This window comes from Aythya fuligula, chromosome 10, assembly GCF_009819795.1.
Source record: "Aythya fuligula isolate bAytFul2 chromosome 10, bAytFul2.pri, whole genome shotgun sequence".
Taxonomy (NCBI): Eukaryota; Metazoa; Chordata; class Aves; order Anseriformes; family Anatidae; genus Aythya; species Aythya fuligula.
The window spans coordinates 13,110,545-13,134,286 of record NC_045568.1 but is presented as its reverse complement, the minus strand read 5'-3'; the positions used below and the strand labels follow the sequence as shown (position 1 = coordinate 13,134,286).

The 23,742-nt window shown below is 34.2% G+C and overlaps 1 protein-coding gene across 4 annotated transcripts in view; it reads left to right on the top strand.

Annotated features, from left to right (window-relative positions):
• Positions 1–23,742, top strand: part of C10H3orf67 (chromosome 10 C3orf67 homolog) — a 65,761-nt gene that overhangs the window by 27,764 nt on the left and 14,255 nt on the right. For all 4 annotated transcript variants that reach the window (XM_032194380.1, XM_032194381.1, XM_032194382.1 and 1 more), the window contains 4 exons: positions 3,559–3,890; positions 5,590–6,003; positions 10,875–11,078; positions 16,062–16,123. In XM_032194380.1, the coding sequence (XP_032050271.1) occupies positions 3,559–3,890; positions 5,590–6,003; positions 10,875–11,078; positions 16,062–16,123 (1,012 nt within the window). The remainder of the gene's footprint in view (positions 1–3,558; positions 3,891–5,589; positions 6,004–10,874; positions 11,079–16,061; positions 16,124–23,742) is intronic.

The window sequence follows — 23,742 nt, the reverse complement described above, 5'->3', positions numbered from 1 at the left end:
TTACATCTCAGTTCTGTGTGGGGTAGGGGACTATTTGTTGTAAATTTCAAAGGACTCAGAAGAAGTTCATATAAAATATAAATGTATGTGCTGCAGGGATTATGGAAATCAAACACCCTGCAACAGAATTGCTTTTGAGCATTGATAAAGATTTGTAGGATTAAGCAAAGTACCAGAGCAGTGAATGAATAAAAAAGAAAAAACTCCATGCTCTCATGATTAAAGGGAAAGAACTAAAAATAATTTATTCTTTAAATCATTATTAAATTTAACACTAAAGATTCCAAACATCGAATGTATGAGAAGAGGCAAGTATTCAGGCATGGATATCTATTATGATATCCATGTAATATCAGGGTGGTTTTTTTGTTTTGTTTTTGAAGATCAGTGGTGAATTTTCTTTATTTTTTTCTTATTATTTCTGGATTAATATGTTTTGAAGAATTTCCCATAGGCAACCTGTTCATCAAGGAAAGTCTGCTATGCTCAGTTATGAACTTCCTCCAAGGATGGCAGTGGAAAAACTTAATCTCAAAGAATGATAAGCATGATTTGTGGAAAAGTTCACAGGGAAGGGGGGGAAATTCAAAAGCAGAAAAATCAAACAAAAAATGAGGAACATAATAATTTTAAATAAAATTACACCATGCAACATATGCATAAAATATACTGACATTTTCAGATGAGAGAACTCCTACTCCTTCTTAGCAACCATTTAACATTTGAATTCATATTTTAAGTACCTTTCTAATAAAAGCAAAGAAAAAGTATTTTCTGTGACGACTTCTCTCATAGCATCTGTTTATGCACATTGTCAGAACTGTAAGACATAAACCTCAGGACTGATGTTCTTTCTAGTCTGGAAACTCCAAAAACTTGATCTGGTCCCACAGGCTTGGTTTGGTGGCAGTGACTCTGCTAAAAGCATCATCCTGACATTTCTGACAATGTATTAATGTACACACCTATGGCAAGTTGTTGGCACAAAACCACTTTCCTAAGCAAGTGCAAAACTTAAATATTTTCTGGCTCCCCTTTTATATTGTAGTTGAAACAAGTTGTATCAACAAGAATCTGTCATACAACATTCTTTTCTTATAAGCAGGAATTTAGTATTCTTGAGCCCTGTGCAGCCATCATCATCTTGGGACAGCACTGTAATTGTTGTGCCATTAGCTCGAGCAAATATTAACTTAAATTTCATGGGAGAAGGGGAGCTTTCATAAGTGCTTCTCTTATTACTTTAGAGGTTGTTCACTGCTATTCATAATACCTTCTGGATTTATCACTGAGCTGAAATCAACATAACTTCTGTAGCAGGTGCACAGCATAGCACCTTTAGAAAGGTAAATTATTTTTAAGCAAGGGAAAAACTAAAATGAGGGAGTATTGTTTATAGTTTGCCAATCTTATTTATGCAATGTTTAAACCTTCATTAAAATGTTAGGCTGCGATTGGAAGCTTTACCATAAGTCTGACTGTGTAGAAGAACTAATGAGATGTTTAGGTGATCATTCTTGCATTTATCTTGTTTGCTGCAATGTTGTGATTACATAGTAATTTACATATTTTGCTAAGAAGATACTCTAAATTGTTCATTACAATTGACATGGAAATGCTGAGTTAAAAAGAAATTCCAGTATAGTTTGTGGCTGAGAGATAATAGGATTTGGTTTGGTCCAAAACACTCCATATCTTTCACTTGTAGACTATTAACAAAATGGTACACTGATTACAGGTTACAGAAGTTGCTGAACTCCAAAGCTAGTGTAAAACGTCATTTGACAGACTTGCAGACTTAATGTTTTCTCTTATTGTTTCGGTTTTATTTGCATATGACCTCTTAGATGTAATTGCAATTACCCGGATAATGTCAGATGAGTGACACAATCTTGAGTGATCAAAGAGAGGAGAATGCTGCTGTAGTATGCTCCTTTGAAAAACTTGTAGTTATTGATCAAAACAAAAGGTCGTTGGGCTTACACAAACAAAGGGTAGTTCTTAAAAGGTTTGAATAGTGTCACTCATTTCTTGACATTTTAAAAAAAAAAAAAGTCCAAAATATTTGTGAAATAAATTGCATTACTTACATGTTCATCTTGCAATTCTTACAGCCTCTTTCAGCCTCTTACAGCTTAAAAATAAGATGAGATGTCTGTATATTTACAAAATACACCTTTCTACATATAATTGGCAATGGTATACTAGATTACTTTAAACTAGCAGGACTATCTAATATAAAAAGATTACATTAAGAGCCTTGAGGCTTCTGACTAAAGATTGTCTTCCTTTAGAGACTGAAAAATAGTGTCCTCTGGAACAAGTAGGTGCAAGCCATGAATGTACAAGATATAAGTCCCTCCTTTCCACCTAGTTCCTACTACAAACTACTGTTCAGTAGTTTCACTAGCTACTTTCAGTGAACCGGGAGAATCAGAGCAACACAATAAGACAGCTGTTTTCTGCTGGCATTCTCATTCTTCTCTTCCTTTTGCTTTCATTTATGGTAGTTCAGATTTTTTTTATTTTTTTTTTCTCAAAGCTGCTTCATGTGCCCAGAGTGGTAAATATTTCTGACAAAACTAAGAAAGAATTGAATGCCATAGTAAATTTACTCCATTCTGTGACAGCAAGCATTTTATTATTGCTGTGCTACTTTATTATTACATTTTTAGTATTTTTTATTGACGCTTTTTTAATATGGTTGGTGGTAACCTTGTTTTATGGAGCCAGAAAGTTTCCAGATTAGTGAATAATCCACACCACACTACCTTTAATGAAGATAGGGGAGTATTGCATACTTGAGCAATTCCCCTTTTCTCAGATGCTATTTGAGATTGGTTTTAATCAATCAAATTGACATTTTTTTCTATATTATCATTCCAAACAGTAAAATATAATTTAACAATGAGAATATAAAAATGGTCTTTTCATGTTTATCTGGTGCATTCAATCTTTAAATCCATTTCTGTAGTTTATTGTTTGTTCTAAAATTGGTAGATTAGTACAGCCTGCATTCAGGGAAACTTGGTGAAATAGATATCTTCATACGTTTTTCATGTCATGCTATTTTTCATCAGAACTATAGTTTGAAATTGAGATTTAAACCATAGGTACTAGAAATAAAAGAAAGTGTAGAACTTCAACAATAAAGTAGCAGCAGACTGTAATATTGTGAACTTTACACCAAGTGTTTGTGATTTTTGGGAGAATGCAACTCAATTGTACAGTTTCAAGTCTTCACAGTTAGATAGTTTCAGATTTGGAAATTTCAGGTTTGCATGTCATATATTTTAGCCTGCAGATTTTTTAATATATGATCAGGAAACATTTTGATTGACCTTGCCTCTCTTAGAAAGCAACATGATCTCTTTCACTGCATCTTCATCACTCTTCCAAATGTATGAATTTGATACATCAGAATATTTGTGTTAAAAAAATTATTTTCTGTACAGCTTCCAGAGGAAAAAAAAATGAGATCAGTATAGAAATGCACTTTATATGTTTTACATTACAGTAAATCTGTACATTACAGCAAATCTGAAATTTACATTTCAGATGAGTGGGTGTTTCCAGAAAGTTTTACAGAGAGTGTTCAGTTGGATAAGAGTGGACAGTTCGTAGCTACTCAAGATTCAGCCTGCCATAATTTAACCTCGCCACAGAATGCATCTGCTGAACATAAGAGCAATGAAACAGGTGATCACCATGCGAATCATAAAGAGATTTTCACATTTTCATCAAGACCTCGGTCAGCTCCTCATGGGAAATCTCCAAATAGGTCACCAGAACATTGCATTTTCCCTTTGGATTTGAAGCAAGACAGTAACCAAGTCCATGGGGAAATCCAGATTGCAGATAACTTTCAAGGAACTGACAGCAGTGAAGAGGTAAGCCACTTTGCACATGTAATTCTTGATAAAGTAGTCTTCATCCTAAAACTCCTAGGATGAGATTCTGTCTTCAAGGTAGACAGGAAGGATTAATCATCATTTCCCTATATACCTACCAGTAGATTTGTCTCTGTCAGGTTGCTGTGTCTAACTGAGTACAGGGGTGAAAATGAAGGTATTCCCTCTGTAACAAGTGGACAAAAGAAACCTAACTCTCTGTCAACCCCTATGTCAGTAGATACATGTAAGTATGCTTTGAGCATCCTTACAACAGAAAAGATTTTAGGAAAGCCTGCATTGTAGATTTCAGCAAGACATATGTCTGTTATGGTTGAATGAGTGTGCAGTAAATAAGGCTTCACTGTGCCTTTTAGAACTGTAAGCAGGGGCTGTTTTGCTCACCGACATTGTCAAAAGTAAATTAAGAAATTTCATCTGTTTAAAGTCACTTGATGATTGGTATTTCTTCTTTATATCCTATTCGAGCTGTGTGAGCATTGCCAGGTTTAATTCTTTTGTAATGTGGAAATCTTTCACCAATAAGATTAGTGAAAGAAAGGAAGTATTTTTTTAATATTTTTAATGTTTCACCCTGCAAACTGAAAACCACAAGTATTTGTAAAGTCCCTTTAGCATTTACCAATTAGTCACTGAAATAGTTAATTGCTGTTATTCAATTATAAGAGTCAAATAGTCAATAAAGGATAAAACTTGCTTCTTTCTGTGGAATAATTCACCATCAAGTGGCTTATTTTGTAATTAAATAAATGTCCATGCTTTCAGCCCAAATTCCTGTCAGGGACTTTTTGTAGTGAAACTTGCCATGTTAGCACTTGTAGATTCTGCCAAACCCAGAGCAAAAGCAGTAACTCTTTCTGGCCACAGGAGTCGTGTGACTGTGGCTGGTGTGTCCACACATCAGAACGCTATCAAATATGCTGTTTTGACTGTGAAGCCAAAAGTGAAGCCTTCAGTGAAGAAACTTTCTATCCTTATGTAATTCAAAGAGTAAAGGAGTAAGATCAAATAAGATAACATACTCTTACAAAGTCTGATAGGTAATTTCACTCTGATACCTCAGTATTAAAGCCCAGTGTACAAAGAAACTATATCTCATCTGCTCCTCATGGCGGCCCTCGAGTCATTAGAATTATCTTCTTAAAATTACACCCCAGCAAGAGCAATCAATTTTATGTATCCAGAAATTATTGCCCAACTGCCCATCTGTATGTTCTTTCTAGGAATATACATGTAGTTCATCAGCAGAAGTGCTAATTCCTCAGTGAAATCATTCTCACCTTCACTACACATATGCTGTGCTATAGTTAATCAAGCGAACTTTTTTGACGTTTTTGGCACAATTTCATGATTTAATATTTATCAAAATATTCTAGAACCTACATTTATATGGCTATATATATATGGTTACCAGCATTCTAAATCTGGGCTGATGTTTTGAGAAGTGTAATTGTGTCTCTATCTTCCCCTGCTTTGGTTCACTAGTTAAGATGTAAAAATATGTTTATGGGATACTCAGAATAGCAGTTCAGAAGAGCAGACAGTTCTCAGAATCTGCAAATTTAAAATTAAGCAGTAGAAACTAAGGAGCCATTTTGAAAATTTAAGGCCAAATGTTTTATGGAAAACAGTGTTGTGTGATGATGAGAGGAAATCCATCTTTGTTTCCTGAATTTAGGATGACAACAATAAATTTATCCAGGGTACTGAGAATCTAGAGATCAGTGTCAGCAGGCAAGGAACATCTGATTCAGCAATTTTTGAAGAGAGCGCATTCGAGAGCATGCCATGGAGAAATGAATACTGGAAGAATAAGGAATGCAGCAAACAAAACCTCGAGGAAACCATCTTGTCAAAACCACAGAGTTCCACTGTGAGAAAAACAGATTCTGTTATCTCTCAGAGAAGCTTAAAGCCTACCCTTTCTCTTTCTCCAACTGGAACTAAATCTGAATTCTTTAACATCACTCCAAATGCATCTGAAAAAACTGAAAGACCTGAAGGAGTTTCTGGTCAGATAAAACCATCAATTGGTAAAAAGTCCCTCAAGAAAATCTCAAGAGAAAATTCATGTCTGACAACACAGACTTGTGTAAGTACTTTTTACTTTGAAATTAAGTTGTTGCATTGTATACAGAAGCTGTAGGAGATGTACCCATTTGTATGAAGTGCAAAATAGTGTATCTTTAATCTAGATATATTCTGGGTTTTTCATAACAGTGTTTACCAAGCTCAATCTGTTGAAAGTTGATTTTGTATTTTTTTTGCAGTGCATAAAATTGTACTCCAAATAAAACAGAAATCACACAGGTTCATGATAGAAATAGGTGTAATTGAGCAACTCGCATTTTGGAAATATGCAAGTTAGAAATACATGAGTAGTTTTGGTCAGAAAAACTACAAAGGAAAATTGACAGACTTTCAATTTTTATATTAATTAATGACCATAGAAAGAGTATTACTCTAGATACTTAATAGTCGCTCTGCAACAGTCCTGAGAAAAGATGAATTATGTGATTGAGGGCTAGCAGTGAGGCTGTGTCATAGGCTAAATTGTGACGCTACTAAAGGAACTGTTACATTCACAAAAGTGTTGTTTTATCCCCAGATTTTTGTCCTGGATTCTCCTTACAGAAGTTATGTGTGACCTTGGGTACCTTTGAGACAAATACACAGAGGTGTGGATGTCCCATCTCTGGAAGTGTTCAAGGCCAGGTTGGATGGGGATTTGAGCAACCTCGTCTAGCAGAAGGTTTCCCTGGCCATGGCTGGGGGGTTAGAATTAGATGATATTTGGGCTCCCTTACAACCCAAACCATTCTATGATTCTATAAAATGAATTGTAAAGTTTAAAAATAAAAATAAAAAATAAAAACTTTTCTGCCAGACAGATTTTCTTTAGTTTTTAAATTGTTCATTATGTTTTACAACTTTTCTGTGAGGTTTTGTTTTAAAGCACGAAGGAAGAGAGCTGTCATTTTTCTCTACTCAATAAATAGCTATTAAATTAGACAGCAGAACTATTACTATATTACACTGACTCGTAGCTTTAAATCTGTTGCATGTCATTTGTTGCTTGTAAGTTTTTTTTTGCAAGAACAAAGCCTATCGTCAATGTATAGAATCTAGGTGTGACAGACTTTGCTTTATTGTTAAAAAATATAAGATGAAAGTATCTGGTGGATTTACATGTAACTCTCATACTTGATTAGATCAAGTAATATGTTTTCCATTCCAGAAACCTTTTTTTGGAGTTCTTTCATACTTCTCTTTATACTAGGTCATCCTCCAGATTTGAAGCCAAATTTGAGTACTACTGACTGCCCTTCAAGCAACAGTTGTTTATATCATTAGAAAGTGTGTCCAACTAGCACTTACTGAATACCACATACTATTTTTAATTTTTATTAAAATATTTCCAATACTTTAAAAGTTAATTTAATAAGCTATTTGAGTATGATCTTCTTCTGATCACATACCCATATAAGGCTTCGTTTTTTGTTTTTGTTTTGTTTTTTTTTTCCTTATCTACTGGAGCAGTTTTGGTGGAAGAAGCTAGTATTCTAGGTTCCTACAAGTTTCAGAAAAAGAAGTGGTAACGTATAATATTGTTAACTACAGTGAAGCAGCATTGGAGATTTTTGTTGGTTGTGAGCATGTAATTATTTTATTTCCATATGAAACACCGTTCATTGTTTTAAGAATTATGTATGATAGGATAGTTTTGGAAGAGTATTAGAGTGAGAGTTTACACAGAAGTAGTCTTCTAATCTGCTTGTGCAGAGGACTGGTAAAGAAAAAAAAAAATGCTTAACCAGCTCTTACTGCAATCGATTTGCTAACTGCTTAATACACTTTAAGGACCTGGTTGCTTGCAATGTTTTATTCATGTTTTAATAGAGTTCTCTATTATTAAGTTCAAATATTTTTAATTAAGAAAGAAGTACTGCCCTCTGGGTAATATCGCAACCATGTAGATAGCTGGTAATTAAACTTTTCCACACATATAACTACATTCAAACAATTCTGAATAAATCATTTGAACATAGAAGAATGCAAATGTCATTATATGTGGGGAAAAAAAAAAAATCATTTAAACAACAGGTTTTGTCAATCTAGCAAAAGTTTTCAGTGTTTAATAAAAATGCTTTTTTTATCATAAGGGGAGAATATGCAAAAAGACGAGATAAGCTTTTAATTACTAAATGAAATATTCATTTTAGACAAATTTATAAGTACTGCAAATTTACTTCTTACATCAAAAGTTTCTCCTGAATTACAAAGTGAACTTAATCTTAAATTCAATTTTCAAATTGTCTTTGAAAATCAGCTAAGACTATGTAAAAAGTCTGAAGAGGCTTTTTTTGTAGTCATCATCTGAAGCTAAAGTATACATAGTCCAAACTGTTTCTCTTTTAAAACAAGGAATTTATTGTAAAGGATGTAAAAGATGGAAAACTGTCATTTCCTTCTCCTTTCTGTATATAGTATTTCTAGAATAAGACCATTACCAGAAAAGAAAACAGAATAACAGTTTGAAATAAGTCAAAGAGACAATCAAATCTTTTAACTTCTTTTGTAAAAATTCCTCAAATCTATACGTCTTTCTTCATAAATTTTAAAGAAAAGACTCTCAGGTTTGGGAAATATTTTGCCTTTATTAAAAAGAAGGATGAGAAAAATGTTCTTTCAATTCCTAGTGTTTTTATTCTGCACAGTGCTAGTTCATTCTGTCATTTTAATGACTGCATACCAATAGGTTCCTATATGAGGTAAGAAAGATAAGCAGGAGCTTCTCTTAAAGTGATCAAATAAACTAAATACAGAAGGTTTCTGTATAGGAAAATTAACAGGAAATCAACAGCTTCAGAAAGATCAATGAAAATCTTAACAGCTGTAGGTCTGGTAGAATACTAATGCATCAAAGCAAATCAGACTTTCCAGATAAAACATAGCAAGCTTGATGTGTAGAGAACAAAAAACTAATAGTAGCTGAACTATTAACTTACGTTTAGTAAGGTCTACAGAAAATGTCATTTATTACTGTGGGATTAAAAATGGTAGTAATAATCAAATGATTCAGGGATAAAGCTTTGAGCTCAAAGGGCAGGGGTAAAAGGGGTGGCAGCTGTGCTAATCATGGTAGCTCATGCACTGCGCAGACGAAATGGCAGACTGTATTTACCTGTGTGAAAAAGTAATCTCCAAGTGCTTTAGATGACTCTGTAGAAAAATCTGTAAATGACCTTTACAAAGACATCTAACTAAGAATTTGAGATACATCGTAAAAAATGTAAAATGTTTACAGTAGGCCTTTTAATTAATTATCACAAAGATTTGTGTACTTGCACAACTGTTTCAACTTGAGCACCCTTCAATCATAAATCCAGCTTTATGTGATATATTTACCTGCTGATTGTCATCTTGCAGGCATACTTGCTTTCAAATGTTGTTTACTTTGTTATTTCAGTGCTAATTTTCTTTCTGACCCTTATTTGCAATAGATGGCTTTAAGAGAAATCTGATAGACATATTTTTGGGTAATCCTGTGTTGAGGCAAGAGTTGGACTCAAAGGTCCTTTTGGGTCCCTCCTCATTTGCAATATTCTGTGACTCTATGATTCCAGTATCATAGTAGTCAGAATGAGATACTTAAAATGTCAAAAATGTATGACATAAGTGCTACTCCCACAGACTTAGTCCTCGGCGGAAACATTTGCTGAATTCTTACCTAGAATTAAAATAGCAAGTATTATTTTACATGCTATTGCGATAATAATTGTTGATTTCTTTTATGGTAGCCATGAATAAATAAGATTATACTATGTGCTTTCATTCTAAAACTATTTTTGCAAATACTTAGTAAAGTATTCTAGAGCTTGAGCTGAAATCAAGGTTCTTTTCATTGCATGATGTGATTACATGTATTACTAAAAGAGAAAGGTTTCTGAATCTGTCCTTGATTCAAAATTCATTTCCATTGTGCTTGGTATTACACATCCTATGCAATTCAGTACTGTGAATGAATCTATGGCCATATCCCCAGTTAAACTTCCGATGGGGAAATAAGTAAATAAGTAATGCAGTATCTTTCTAATCCTTCATTATCTGTTTTTGGTCTGATACTGAAGACATGCAAAAAAAAAAAAAAAAAAAAACTTACAGGAAAAGGGATCAGAGAGACAATAATGCTTTCCTGATTACCAAAATACACATTTTCATTAAGGTACGTGGAACTCCCTAAAACAGAAAAAAACTACTGTGTCACTGAAAATAACCTCTGTTTGAACAGTGTTATTTCATAATCTGTCTAGTGAAAGTGAGCATTTTGCATTATTAGATATGACAATTAGAGTTACATTAACAATTCAACCATTGAGCATAAAGAAAAATGAAAATAGAGGCATTTATTTTCAAATGTACGCACTAGCAAGTTACCAAAATAACTTTTAAAATTTAGTGCTGTCTTGTAGCATTCCAAAGAAATTTTAATCTGTACTTGAGAAATAACTAAATATTATGTTGATGGTTTTTATGATACTATAACCATGTTATTGGGCTTATTTCAAGATTTGCATTTAATGTTTAAGCAATTTTAACTGCTGGATTTTCAAACTTTTGGGATTCTGCTTTTATATTATTATTAATACTAATACTACCATTAATAATCAATTTTTTTAATTACAACAGAACAGCAACTTACCAACTATTCTGGATCCAAACTGCAGTACATAATAATGTTTGTACTCTTTTTCCTTCCTGTAATGATATGTAAATATGCTTCATCTTCATAGCTGAACAGAAATCTATTAACTAACATTTTCTAGTAAAAAATTTGATTCTCTTTAAGTATTGTAGCTTCATGAAGATTCCCCAAAAGATCTCCCAAGGTATCCATTTTCATTCATGTATTCTATTCCATCATCTGGTCTATATTGTTGACTTTTTCATTTTATTTCATAGGAGTATGACTGGAAAAACTACCAGACAAGTAGACTGAGTGTATCTGAACTACAGATGCTGGCTAGCATGAAGAGGCAACACAATGAAGAATTAAGGGATACGGAGATCTCTCATGGGCTAAGCGCATCACAGATAGACAACTGCAATGTTAGCATAAGTACAAGCAGTGATGATACAGCAACCTGGAATTCTTGTTTCCCACCAGTAAGTCTAATCCTGCAATATTTTTTGTAAAATTCTCTGAGTGTTTACACAGTTCCTATCAATTCTGAGGTTGAGGGGTCCCGAATATAATATTTCTTGGAGTAGCTTTGCAATTTAAGTTATCATTACCAAGCATTTTTTAGAAATTGACAAGTAAAACACACAAACAAAATGTTCACTTTCTGCAGCTTCTATAGGACCACCATGGAAAAGGAGCAAATCTGTTAAATATATTCTTTCCTACAATCCTGAATAAACATGTAGGCGTTACAGCTTGTCACAATAGCATCTGACAACCTGCAGGTGTGTGTGATATAGTACTTAAATATAGTTTCAAAATGAATGAAACCCATATATACCAGTCAGAAATGGCATTGTAGTATGAGTAATGGAAAATAATTGCTTCTTAGAATGATAAAGGCTCATTACCGAACAGCTAACTGTTTAAGGGACTGAAGCAGGAGAATAGTGGAAAGAAGCTGCAGTAGTTCTGAACACTTAGTGTGATCCTTCTGTATTTTACACCTTGTATCATTACTTCTCCTGGCACAAAATGGTGCAAAATCACACACCTCCACTATGTGACAGAGCACTGTTATATGAAGCAGGGGTGTATTTGTTGTAAACTACTGAGAGTATTGATCATATGAAATCATAGAATAGCATTTCAGCAACTATATGAAGGAATTTTCAGGCACTGCTGTAAAACTAGATAACCTCATGCTCCATTTATATCACAGCAACATAGTTCTTATTTTATTATAGGTGAAACAATAATAAGCAATGAATATGGTTTAAGTAAAGCACATAACTCTCAGAGGCAGGTCCCATGTGAGAAGAGTAACTACTGCTGTGTTGCCTCAATATAAATTATTGTAGGGTAAATGCTCTGAAATGCTCTGAAATGTCAGCTGCAAATTATCTCCAGGGACCTATAGGGCCCAATAGAGGCCTGTAGTAGCAATCTTTCATAATGAATGACCAATGTAGCATTGGAACTTTGTGGTGCACTGATAAATGAAGGATTAAGATGAGAAGAGTTATATTGATAAGTGTGTAATTATACTAAGAAGAATTTGGTTTACAGAGTAATATTTTGCAGGCCATCAGAAAATTAATAGTTGGCTTTAACTATCTGAGATACGTCAACATTGTGCATTTAGTTGATATTGTCATACTTCTGATGCATTTACTTAGTACTCACTATGTAGAATCAAACGGTATATGTCTGCAAGACTAGACAAATGGAACTCAATTAAGTAAAGAGAATAGCAGTCTTATTAACTTTGGACTAGCTTAATTATAAGGAAGTTGATAAGAATATTTAGGCAAGTCAGTTTTGGCTAATACAAATTACATGACTGAAACAAAATGATCTTTTAAAATTAAATGTACTGCTCCGGTATTTAGTGAAGCCCAATGTGGCTGCAACAACAGTTCTTTAATGTCACTGCCCTGATCAGATTCTGCATGTTTCAGACTAATAACATTAGTTTAAAAAAGTGTTTAGATAAAATATTTTAGTCATTTAAATTGTAATTTTATATAGCTGTGTTTTTTTGTTGGCTTACAAATCTATAAATCTGTCAGGTAATTTCATATAGTTATTTTCACAGAATCTCCACACTTAGCATTCACATGGGCAGTAAATGTGTTATTGTATACATACGTATAGGTAGTCTACATAACTGAGAGATCAAAATACAGCCTATCCAATGTGATTAGAGCATGTTCAAAGGTTGTTGCTCCTGTATTTGTCTTCTACCATGCAGGATCCTGATGTAAGATCTAAAAAAAAAGTAAAGTCATCATTTCTTCAGCTTCCAGTTTTTACTCAGAGGTGTTTCTTATATATGTTAAGGTATTTATATGTACAAGAAAAGCAAATTTGTTTTTATGTCCACTGATTTTTACTATTACCATCATACAAGTTGACTCGAGAGAATTTGCCAATGACCGATTCCAAAATGACATGTGCAAACTGGAGAAAGGTTTGTATGTGTCTGTAACAATTTTGCTTTTGCAAATGATTTTGGCTGTACGGAAAAAAAAAAAAAAAAAAAAAAAAAAAAAAAAAAAAAAAGTAATCTTTATGTAGTAGTTTAAGAAATTAAGGACAGTTTGAAATCTTGTCATGATTAACCTTTCATGCTTACATGTGTTTCAAGATAGTATCTTTTTGATTATTTAAATCAGTAATATCTACTCTGCTTTATCTTATGGGCTTCAAAGATAAGAAGATAAATAAGGAGGGTTTTTTAATTCTAAATTTTCATTCATTTTATATAACCTTTTTGTCCCTTGTTGGAATCTATGGCAACAGCACCACCAGACGGCAGATTTTTGTGTATCTTTCATTTTGAAATACATAAAATGTTTTGTAAGGCAGTGCAGGATATAGTCATGTTAGACAGTGAATGTACATATACAAGTAATACTTTATATATAAAACACATTTTAGTAAGTTTATTTTTTCCATCACTTGTCATTGTTAGTGTGATTTCCAGATTCATTGAAAATTTTGCACTTATTACTGACTAATGAATCTCAGAAACTCTTCTGAAGTAAAGGCACATAGATCAATCATACTGTTAAGCTGCAGTTAGAACAAATGAACAGATGTCCTTAAAAACTATAAAACGGATATACTAAAACTGTATTTTACAACCTATGATAGTTTACCAAAAACTGAGTATATGCTGTTAGGAGAAATTGTTGAAATGCAAGTTGTTTAGCAGCTGCTGTAAACTATGACAGACATAAAGGAATAAAATAGCTTTGAATATTATACATTACCCAGCTATAAATATAAACAGCTTCTTTAAAAAAATATAAAATAAAATAAATTACTTCATGGGAGAGCTGCAAATCCTTGCAAAAAGTGTGTGGGGCACAGGGCAAAGTTCCAAATTCATAATACGTATTTGTAGGACTAAATATTTTTAAAATACACTATTTTACAGAGTCTTACCTGAATATTTTCTTAATTTTCAAGGTCTGTGAAGTTAAACACTATCTTTACAACAATATAAAAGGCAGTTCTCTATATTGCAGAGTATAATGTTAGTTTACATCTACACATATGCTTATTATCCAAGGAACGTTGCAAAGCTTGGAAAATAATTCTACTTTAATGTCTTGCTCTGTTCTAAAGGTCCAGTAAGATCTTCCTGCCCTGTCAGGGAAATGGCACATTCAGCTTCTTGGCAAGCTGTCTCCAGACAACGTCAGACATCACTTAAATATAACACAAGAATTTTGGACCAATATCACATATAAGAGAATTCAGGGTATCTTCTTGCATATGCTCCCTGATTCTCAGTCAGAAATGCAAAGGAGAATGAAGATTCTTTTGGATTGTTCACTGATGAATCCTAGAGATTGCAGTGGTATAATGCTCTATTATCAGACTCCAAAATGTGCTCACCACTAAGACCTGTCTTTCAAGGAAGGAGTACTCACAGAGCAGTAAGATTACTTGTTCTCCAAGCAACTTCCTAAATATAAATTCAATCTAATCAGGTTTGATCTGAAAAACCTTTGAGATTTCCAAGTTCACGCCTAATTTGGGGAAGGTCTTCTGACCTCCATTGTGATGATTCAAAAAAGAAAGCCACTTAAAACAAAAATGTTCTGGCAGAAGTGAAGTCTGACAGACAAGAGGAGTGATATTTAAACCCAGAATTATTCCAGCTGAGAGCTCAGTTTGACAACCCCTGGAGGGATCTATTCACATCAAGTCAAATTGCAAAACTAAGGCAGACTATTCCTTACTATGAAATGAGACTAAAAATTATTTAGACAGATATTCTGGTTCATAGACTGACTAATTCACTTTCTGTCTCATCCTCAGTCTTCTACTAGCCATCATGTGGGAATTGCACTATCCACGACCAGGCAGTGACTCATATTTGGCAGTAATTAGGATGTCATTCATCCTGAGCATATATTTTACAACATCCCTCCTGACTTCCTGAAACCATGTGAATGTACTGATTTTTTTATTGATTTCTGTAAAAATACAGTTCCTTTCATAATACTTCGTATTTATTTTTAGCCATTGCATGTACTAATTCGTACAAGTATTTTTAAATTGTGCTTGTGTTTTCACTTATTTCTGCAATTGCTTCACTGGTTTGTTTAGAGCTGGTTTTGATGTGTGGGATAATGTAAGGGGGTCCTCTCTGGAAACATATACATTGAGACAAAATATATTTCTGAATTTTAGAATTTTTGAATTTTTATGATTTTATGAATATTGGTTTTTATGGCAAATAGCTGTTTTAGTGCCATAAACACCAAATAATGCAATTTCAAACTTTTAGATGCACATTCTTACAATAAGCAAGTAAGATTTGAAGATTATTTTTTAAATAATCATTCTTTTTTATGCATATTCATACAGTCCACTGTTAGTAATCCATGAATAGCTTAATCCAGGTTTCAAATCAGCAGTTCTATTAAGAAGCATGTGTGCTTCAGCAGCCTTCATGTGGGACCACTAACATTCCTTAGTGCTTCTGAGAAGATAAGAGCCATGCCTGCCAGCCCTATCAGCTCTCACTCAGGAGTGTTTAGCCTTAAGAATTGTTGGGTGTGCACAGGTACAATGAAGTGTCCCTGCACCATGCTTCCTATATACATACAACCCAGACTTGCCTAACAGACAAGACTTTTCCACCCTTCCTTCTCTGTTTCCCAACTCTGTCCTCACACTCTCACAGACAGTAGAGAAATGACTGTGTGGTCGACTCCTTAATTCATATGTATTTCCACCTAGACAAGAATCATCTGTTAACTACAAAGTTAGTTAAAATATCCCTTTTAAATTTCACAGATTAGATGAAAGACTGTAAAATTCCAGTATCAGAAGCTTCAAATGTTTATCCTCATAAAGGATCTCTTACATACTTTTGAACATTCTGAAAGTATATTTGCAAAGTTATTTTCTCATTGTTATTTTTTTGTTGTTGTTTTCAATAGCCCGTCAGTCAGGAGCATCACTATCAGAAAGAAATGAGCCCGCTTTCTCATTCCAACCCACGGTAAGACTTCATGTATAGCCCAGGCAGTAAGAATTAAGGTGGAGTGTTCTGAATGCTAAATGTGACTTTCTTTGATTTAATTTCTTTTCAATTGCAGCCTCCTCTCAGAGGGCTTTACTATTGCTCTTTTTAGACATTGACTACAGGTTGCAGTATGTCTACATTGTCCCAGAATGCAGAGCTGGATTCTGCATGGTTTGGATGTACCTCTGTGTATTTAAAGTAGCCGGCACAGGCCTGGCTTCTAAACCTGCTTTGATGTGTGGTTCAGCAAATCTTCAACTGACATATATACCCCCTCACCTGTTTCTTTCACCCTCTCTCTGTCTCTCCCTTTTGAAGGCTCTGAAGTAAAATTCTGCATGTGACTCTAGATGTCAGGGAATCTATTTGTTACAAAAAAAATTTAATGTTCCTTAATTAAACAGGACTTTTCAATAGATAACACACTCAGGAGAGGGTGCTATGTTGTAACATTGTGAAATAGTTCAGACAAATTCTGCCTACAATGTATTTTGGCTGTCAAGTTCTTTGTCTTATCTGTTTTGTTTGGAGACAGCAACAAAATCCCTGTGACTTTATCGTAAGGTAAGATAGGGATTTGAAGACAAGAGGTGAGGGTGGCTAAAGGGAAATGATGAAAGTTGAGACGACCAAAATTAATTGTTCTGTTTTAGAACTGCCTTGTACCTGTGAAACCCCAGCATCACTTTGCCAATTTTTTAACAGCCTGAACAGGAAGTGTACTTGTTTCAAAAAGTTGTCCTGTTTCACTTTCAGTTGGTGAAATTAACATGGATTTTACATGTCCAGATTTTAGCTGGACAATGCATGCATGTTGGGAGGAATATGAGGAGAGGACATTTCAGATACAACCATGAAAGAGTTTGCTCTATTTTTTTTTAGGATATCAACAGTGTGAAATTTTATGATCATGCACTGCAAGTCAGTTGTGCAGCATAATATGTATTTCTCCTCACATAGATGTTTTCAGTCACTTGTTTCACTTCCATCCACATTTTTATTATCTTCTTGTTAGATTTTATGGAGTGAACAATATGAAACTTGCTGCGCAAGTTCACCCAGATGTGTCAGTTATTGCAGCATATGTTTCTTGGTGCACATAGTATATTACTGGAGTTAAAGTGCAATCCTGGATTCCTGTTCCATTTCATATGTAAATCTGTGTGCTGATGTCAGTCTAGAAAACCTCTCTAACTTGGGTGCTACTTATCAGAGAATCTGTCTCTATCTATTAATGTTAAAGTGGATGAAGTGGATGGAGACACTTGACTACAGTCCACAGATTAAGATATCAGGTAATTTGTGACTGACAATTTGTCGAGAACTGTATTCCAGAAGTGATTCCATAATTATGATGATACTAGAATAGCCTGTATTTTAGTACAAGCTGTGTTGTTTTTCTGCTTTTTACCCATAGGTTGGTTGAGTCGGGTTTTATTACTTCTATGCATGTGTTAAAGCAATTTTATACTCAGTACATTTTATATACTGAAAAAGAGAATAAACACCATTACCTGTAAAAATAAAGCATTTCAGCATATTAAGTTAATATGGTCTACAATGAAAACTTCCATTTTCATATAATAAAATCTAAAACAAAATAATATAAATTACAATTTAGTTCTTATGCTATTTTAATCCAATACACATACTAGACTTAAATTTCAAGTCATTTTCGAGAAATGTGGGCAAAGTATTCGTAAAATACCTGAATACTTGCAAATGCTTCATAAATTCAGTAGCCCTTGTGAACTGCCAGAAAAGTATTATTGGGCTGTAAATACAGAAGATGACAAAATTACGAGGTCAGTTTGCATCGTGATATTAAAACCTGAGAAGATATGACTGGAATACCATCATTCAGATCATTACCTTTCATTTATAATGGAAAACTGAGTAATGTTTTCCATATAGGGTGTGTACCTAAATGAGAGAGAGACGAAATAAATGACAATTCTGAAACTTAGTTCCTGAGCTTTTTTTAAAAGCCAATTTTAATAGATAATTTACAGGCAAGTAAAAAATATCTAAATCTTTGTGAAATTACTGTAGCTACGTAGAGGAACACACAGGACAATATTTGAAAAAATTGGTATATTCTATATAGAATATGGGTAGAAATACTATGGTATGAATACATTTAAATGATGCACTTACTGAAACAACAAAGAGTTTGTTTTTAGAAGTGATAAAGAATTCGACAGGCCTGACATAACTTTAAAAAGTGTATTAGTGATATTTTCTGGGAAATGAGAAGAGAGCAATGTGGCAGCTATTGTCCAGTAAATGTAGCTTCTGTCCATAATAAGATAAAAGAACAAGCCAAGAAAGAAAGCACCTGTGAAGATAATGGAAATGCAGTCAATAAAAAGACCCAGCTAGACTCATTTTCCATTGGTTCCACTGGGTAAAGGTCATAAGTCTGCCAAGAATATTGCTACTGCAGTACAAATCACCCCTGCATCACGCTGCTTTGCAAGACACAGAACCAGTTAATGAAAGGAGACAGGCTGACTGCAGAGGCTACAGAGCCAGATGAGCAAGAAGATGCACAGTGTTTCAAGCCTTAGCTATGCAGTTCCCACAGGCTGACTTGCTGTATGGTCCTAGCTGAACTTCAGAACTGCTCTTTTCCCTCCAAATAGGAGTCTAATTATCTTTGTTACTTCTTCCTCCGGTGCAGGGGCTGGAAGCTGCTATGTACTCTGCATCTACTTAGTAAGCATTTAAGCAGCGTTGTCCTTCAAAATATTTGTGTGTTATAGAAAGTTTGGAAGTTTCATTAAAGGAAATGCTGAAAGAAAATTAATATTGAAAAGGAATTTCAGTCATACTGAACTGCAAAATGTGGAACTATTCTATAAAAAAGATCACTTGAGCCTAATTTTATGAATACATTTTCTGAACTACAGATGCTCTTCAGAAAATTTATTTCTGATAAAAGCTGATTTTCCATCTTTGAGAAAGAGATATTTTTTTAAAGATGAAATCTTCTTTATAAGCATTGCCTCACCAGCTCCTCAGCTGGCATCCTACTCAACTCTTCCCACTCTACCAAATTAAATTTGTTCCTCTGAAGTTCAAACAGCTGTTCCCCAGAAACAACACTACGGTAGGTCATAAATATTTCAGAACTTCATTGGGTATCCTTTCACAGGAATTATATCTTACTTCAGTAATTTCATATAAAATGTACATAGGCAAATTTTCAGTTAGGTTTCACCCAGACATTTAATTTTACTTGTTAAAAAAAAAATCTATTCCCATAGTGAATTGTGGGCACAAAGATTTGATGATAGTAAATATCTAGCTAATTTGGACTATGTCCAAAAATGTAAGAATAGCACGTACACCACAGGCTTCATTTTACGAGAAAGTCTATTTGTCAGTGGTCTCAAACCAAAGAATGAGTGATCAAGATATGTTTCATTCATAAATGTGTTTTGTTTTTTTTTGATAATCTGAAGTTTAATTTGTTGTTCATATTATTGGCTGGTGGGTTTCATATGTTAACGGCTCTAAAATCAACAGCTCTATATACCTGGAGCTGACGGGTTTTCCAAAGGTGGCTGGAATCTGCAAAAGTTAATTAGTATATCAGTCAATGAAAAGTGATATTTTGAACTACAGTCTGTACTTCTGCTGTGGGCTTGGTCAGGGCTGCCTGCACAGTTACCAGGAGTAAATAGGACTGTAGTCCCTTACCAGCTCCAGCCCAGAGCTGGACTGCTGGAAGCTCACACTTGCCTGGCTGGTATGTGAAAGTATGTGTATGCATCCAAATATAGTGTACCCACCCATTCAGCCCTATATGTTGGAGCTGGCCTTGCTGTAGGACCTGCTGTGGGTGATCATGATTCCCTGTTAACACTGATAGTGCATCTGCAGCTGATGATGTAGATTGTCAGCCCTGAAATCCCAGCAAGAAATTGAAGAAGCTATGTGATGTTATTTGCCAGTTCCCATTTACCCTTTCCAGTGTCTTATTCTTCTCCATGATTCCCTGACCTGCTTTGCATATTATTATCTCCATAAGTTTTGCTATGAGAAGTAAGCATTACAGTTGCTCTGCAGTGGTAGGATTCAGTACCATTCTCAAGCCAGTCCAGTAGCTGACTCATAAAATAAGCTTGATTTATCTTCCCCGTACATGCAAGTCAGTTGCTTCTTCCGTGAAATTTTTGTGTTTAAATTAGTTTCCATCAGTGGTTTTGTTACAAATAAAAAAGAAACTCCTTAAAGCTAAGGAACACACTAGGTCCCTAAAATTTTAAGGAAAAACAGTATTATAAAGTGTTTACTAAAATTGCTAAATGGAAATAGATGATGCAAGTCAGGCTCACTTTTTGTCTAGATTTATGTTTTATCTATAAAATGTGTCACACTACTGTGGTTTAAATCCCTCATAGCTTTGCCACTGGTGGATGTGATATAAAGTTCATTGTATCTATAAGAGGCTGATAAGGGCCTGCAGTCATTGACAAATGATTAATAGTCGCCTCACCTCACATTGGTTTGGTACAAGCTAACTTAAGCAAGCTGTCTTGTTACTGTAACCTACGTATGTTATGTTAGACTGATCGGGATGTTATCATTCTTCCTTTGTCTACAATCTGAAAGAAAAAGGAAAAAACAACTAAAGAAGTTTTCTTCCCTTTTTTGGTAAAGGTATGTCTCCAATGGAAATAGTTCATATAACAAAAAATGAACAAAAAATGGTTGCCTTTTGTAATTGTATTCTATTGTTTAACATTACAATAAATGTTATAGATTTGAAATTGATCATAATAAAATAAATGTTTCATTGACTTGCAGATAAACATGTTTGAAGAGGACAGTAACTTTAAGTTTCTCAAAAAAGTTGTAGATGTTGCCATAAGGAAAAAAAAAAAAAGATCATATTCTTAGTTACTACTTTATGAAACAATGTGATTTCCTTATTTTTGTAATGACATGTATGCACAGTATACAAGTCATAATGAATGACAATTTCATGATAATGAATCATGAAATGGATAAACATGTTTCTTTAGCTAAATACATTTTTAACTTCTTTTCAAACTTGATAGCTGGTAAAATTAGCAAGTAAATTAGTTAAACATAACCGTCAGTTCTTTATATGCGTAACTCTTTGACCACTCTATTAATTTTAGGAATTAAATTACTCTACACTTTATTTAAAATTTTCTGGTACCAGTCTTTTTCATAATCTATTGTTGCCATAAATATTGCCATGATAATGGCACCTGACATTTACATAAAGTATCGATGATGTCAGCACAAATCCACAAACCTTGCAAACACTTAAGTACAAATATTAAAGGTATGTTCAGTTCTGAGGATACCATTCAAGTGTTCTCATCCATCCCAGATGGAAACTATACATGCCAGTAGCTGATGCATGTCATTGCACCTCTCAGAGATTAAGTAAGATTAAACTCACCTATAAAATGGCGCAGTAGGAGAAAGATTGTAGTTATAACATTTATTTGCACTAAGCCAGAATTTCTCTAGCATGCATGCTGTAAAATTCAAATGCAAAACATCTTTGTCTCCCGTACTTCCAGACAAGGGCTTAAATAGGAGAATACCTTAAAGTTGAGAAGGAAATTTTAAAAATGAGTTTTGCAAACAAAGAAGCATATTTATTTTTATGATTCATTAGAAGATCAAAGTCATACAACTCCATTACTTCTGCAAAAGAGACAATATTACATTATGAAGTATTACAGAATTACATAACAGTTGTCAAAATAAGTGAACAAAAACAATGTATCACAAAAGGTACTTTGCTTTGTCATTGTACTTGTTCACTTACTTTACTCATACACGAAATAGAGTAATTTACAATAGGTCTCCCAGTCGTTAATCTGAATTAGCAAAGTGCTGCTGCATTTGTCAGGTTATAATATGCATGAAAAAGAACATGACAATAGAAGCAAATGGCACAGGAAACATCTAATTGAAAAGATTAAATTTTTTAATCATGGTGGTAAAAAGCTTAGCTTCAGAAAGATTATTGAGAACCAGGTGGCTAACACATAAAAACATGTTAAAATAATCCAAAAATTGCTTTCTCTTGTATGGGAATCTGAAAATATAAAAAGTGGCAGCATATACACTAAGGGACTGGACATGGCAAATCCTCCTAACTATGTTGTTGAGTCTATGTTAATATAAAGTAGTTTGTCTGTTGTACTTGTAGATTCAGGAGTTATGGGGAATGTTTTTATTGTTCCACACTTTTTCTGAATATTCCTAAGCCATTGAAAGTGAGTGTTCTAACTACGCTTATATGCATAGATGAAGCAAAGACCAAAAAAAGTCAACTATTCCCTACTATTGTTCCTAACTTCTCAAGTAAGACCAAAGTAATAACAAACGAACACTGTGCTATTTTCATTCTGTTGAGAATTGGCCTTCTGCAGACCACAGGTATTTTTCCAGCAAATGGTTACCTGCACAGCGGGAGGAATATGCTTGTATATCTGCCTCAAGACTAGTACTGTAGAAAAAAATACAGGAAAATCTGGGGCTGCATACATCAGGTTAGCCTTGGTTCATGTCTCGTGTGGTCATCACCCATGTTAATGGGCATGATGTGTTGCAGCAGCAAAAATAACATTGAACAGATGTATTATAGGGCCTTCAATGTCCCCTGTACATCGTTAAAAAAAGCAAAGGACCTGGCTGTATTCACATTCTTGAAAGAGAGTGGTTACTGAATACTCAAAGGTGAGGAGTACTCTAAACTGTTCAATAACATTGACATGCAGATTTGTCCAGAAACCTCTGCCTGCAGTATAAATGTCAGTACAGAATAGCAGGGTACTGCAAATGGCACTTTATACCAAATGTATATGCTTACAATGCTGTCCTTTGCATCTTCATGACACTTGGATGAATAAAGATATTAAGAGAATGGTATATGGCCCCATAGCTTTGGTAGGCAAATTTCAGTCAGTCTTCCCTGAATGAAGTGTCAATGCCTACATAAGGTGAGACAAGAGATTTTATATTTATTGCTGCCCATAGACAACAAATCAGCTGGTTCATATCTGTAGAAGCCTGTGTTCATGTGACACTACTGCTTGGAGGAGTGTATTGATAAACTTCTCATATCAAAGGAGCCAACTGTTTTAGCCTTTCCCAGGATGTAACACACGCTGACTGTTCGTGTACTGACTAGCCATCCCTTGTTCCTGGCAGGATGTCTGAAAGAGATCTTTCTTTTTTTTCTTAAAAAGCAAAACTGTCTGTGTTTCCAAGGGCACAAATGCCCACACCTCCCTACCCTGCCATCTCGGTATCATTTGTGCAATTGCTTTGATCCATCATGCAGAGTGTTGGTTTTGATTCCTTTATGTGATTTTGCTGTTGTTAGCAAAATTTGCTGTTGTTTTTGAAGAATTAGACAAAGGTACCATACCTCTCACTTTTGGTAATGATCAAATTTCTAGCTTAATGCTTTACCATTCAAGGTATTAATATACTAGAAGGTCAGCATTTCCTAGCTTTTTTTTCACTTTCTTGAAAAAGAAAGATAATTTTCACAGACTAGGAACATTCAACTGTATCACCTTTAACAAGTTTGA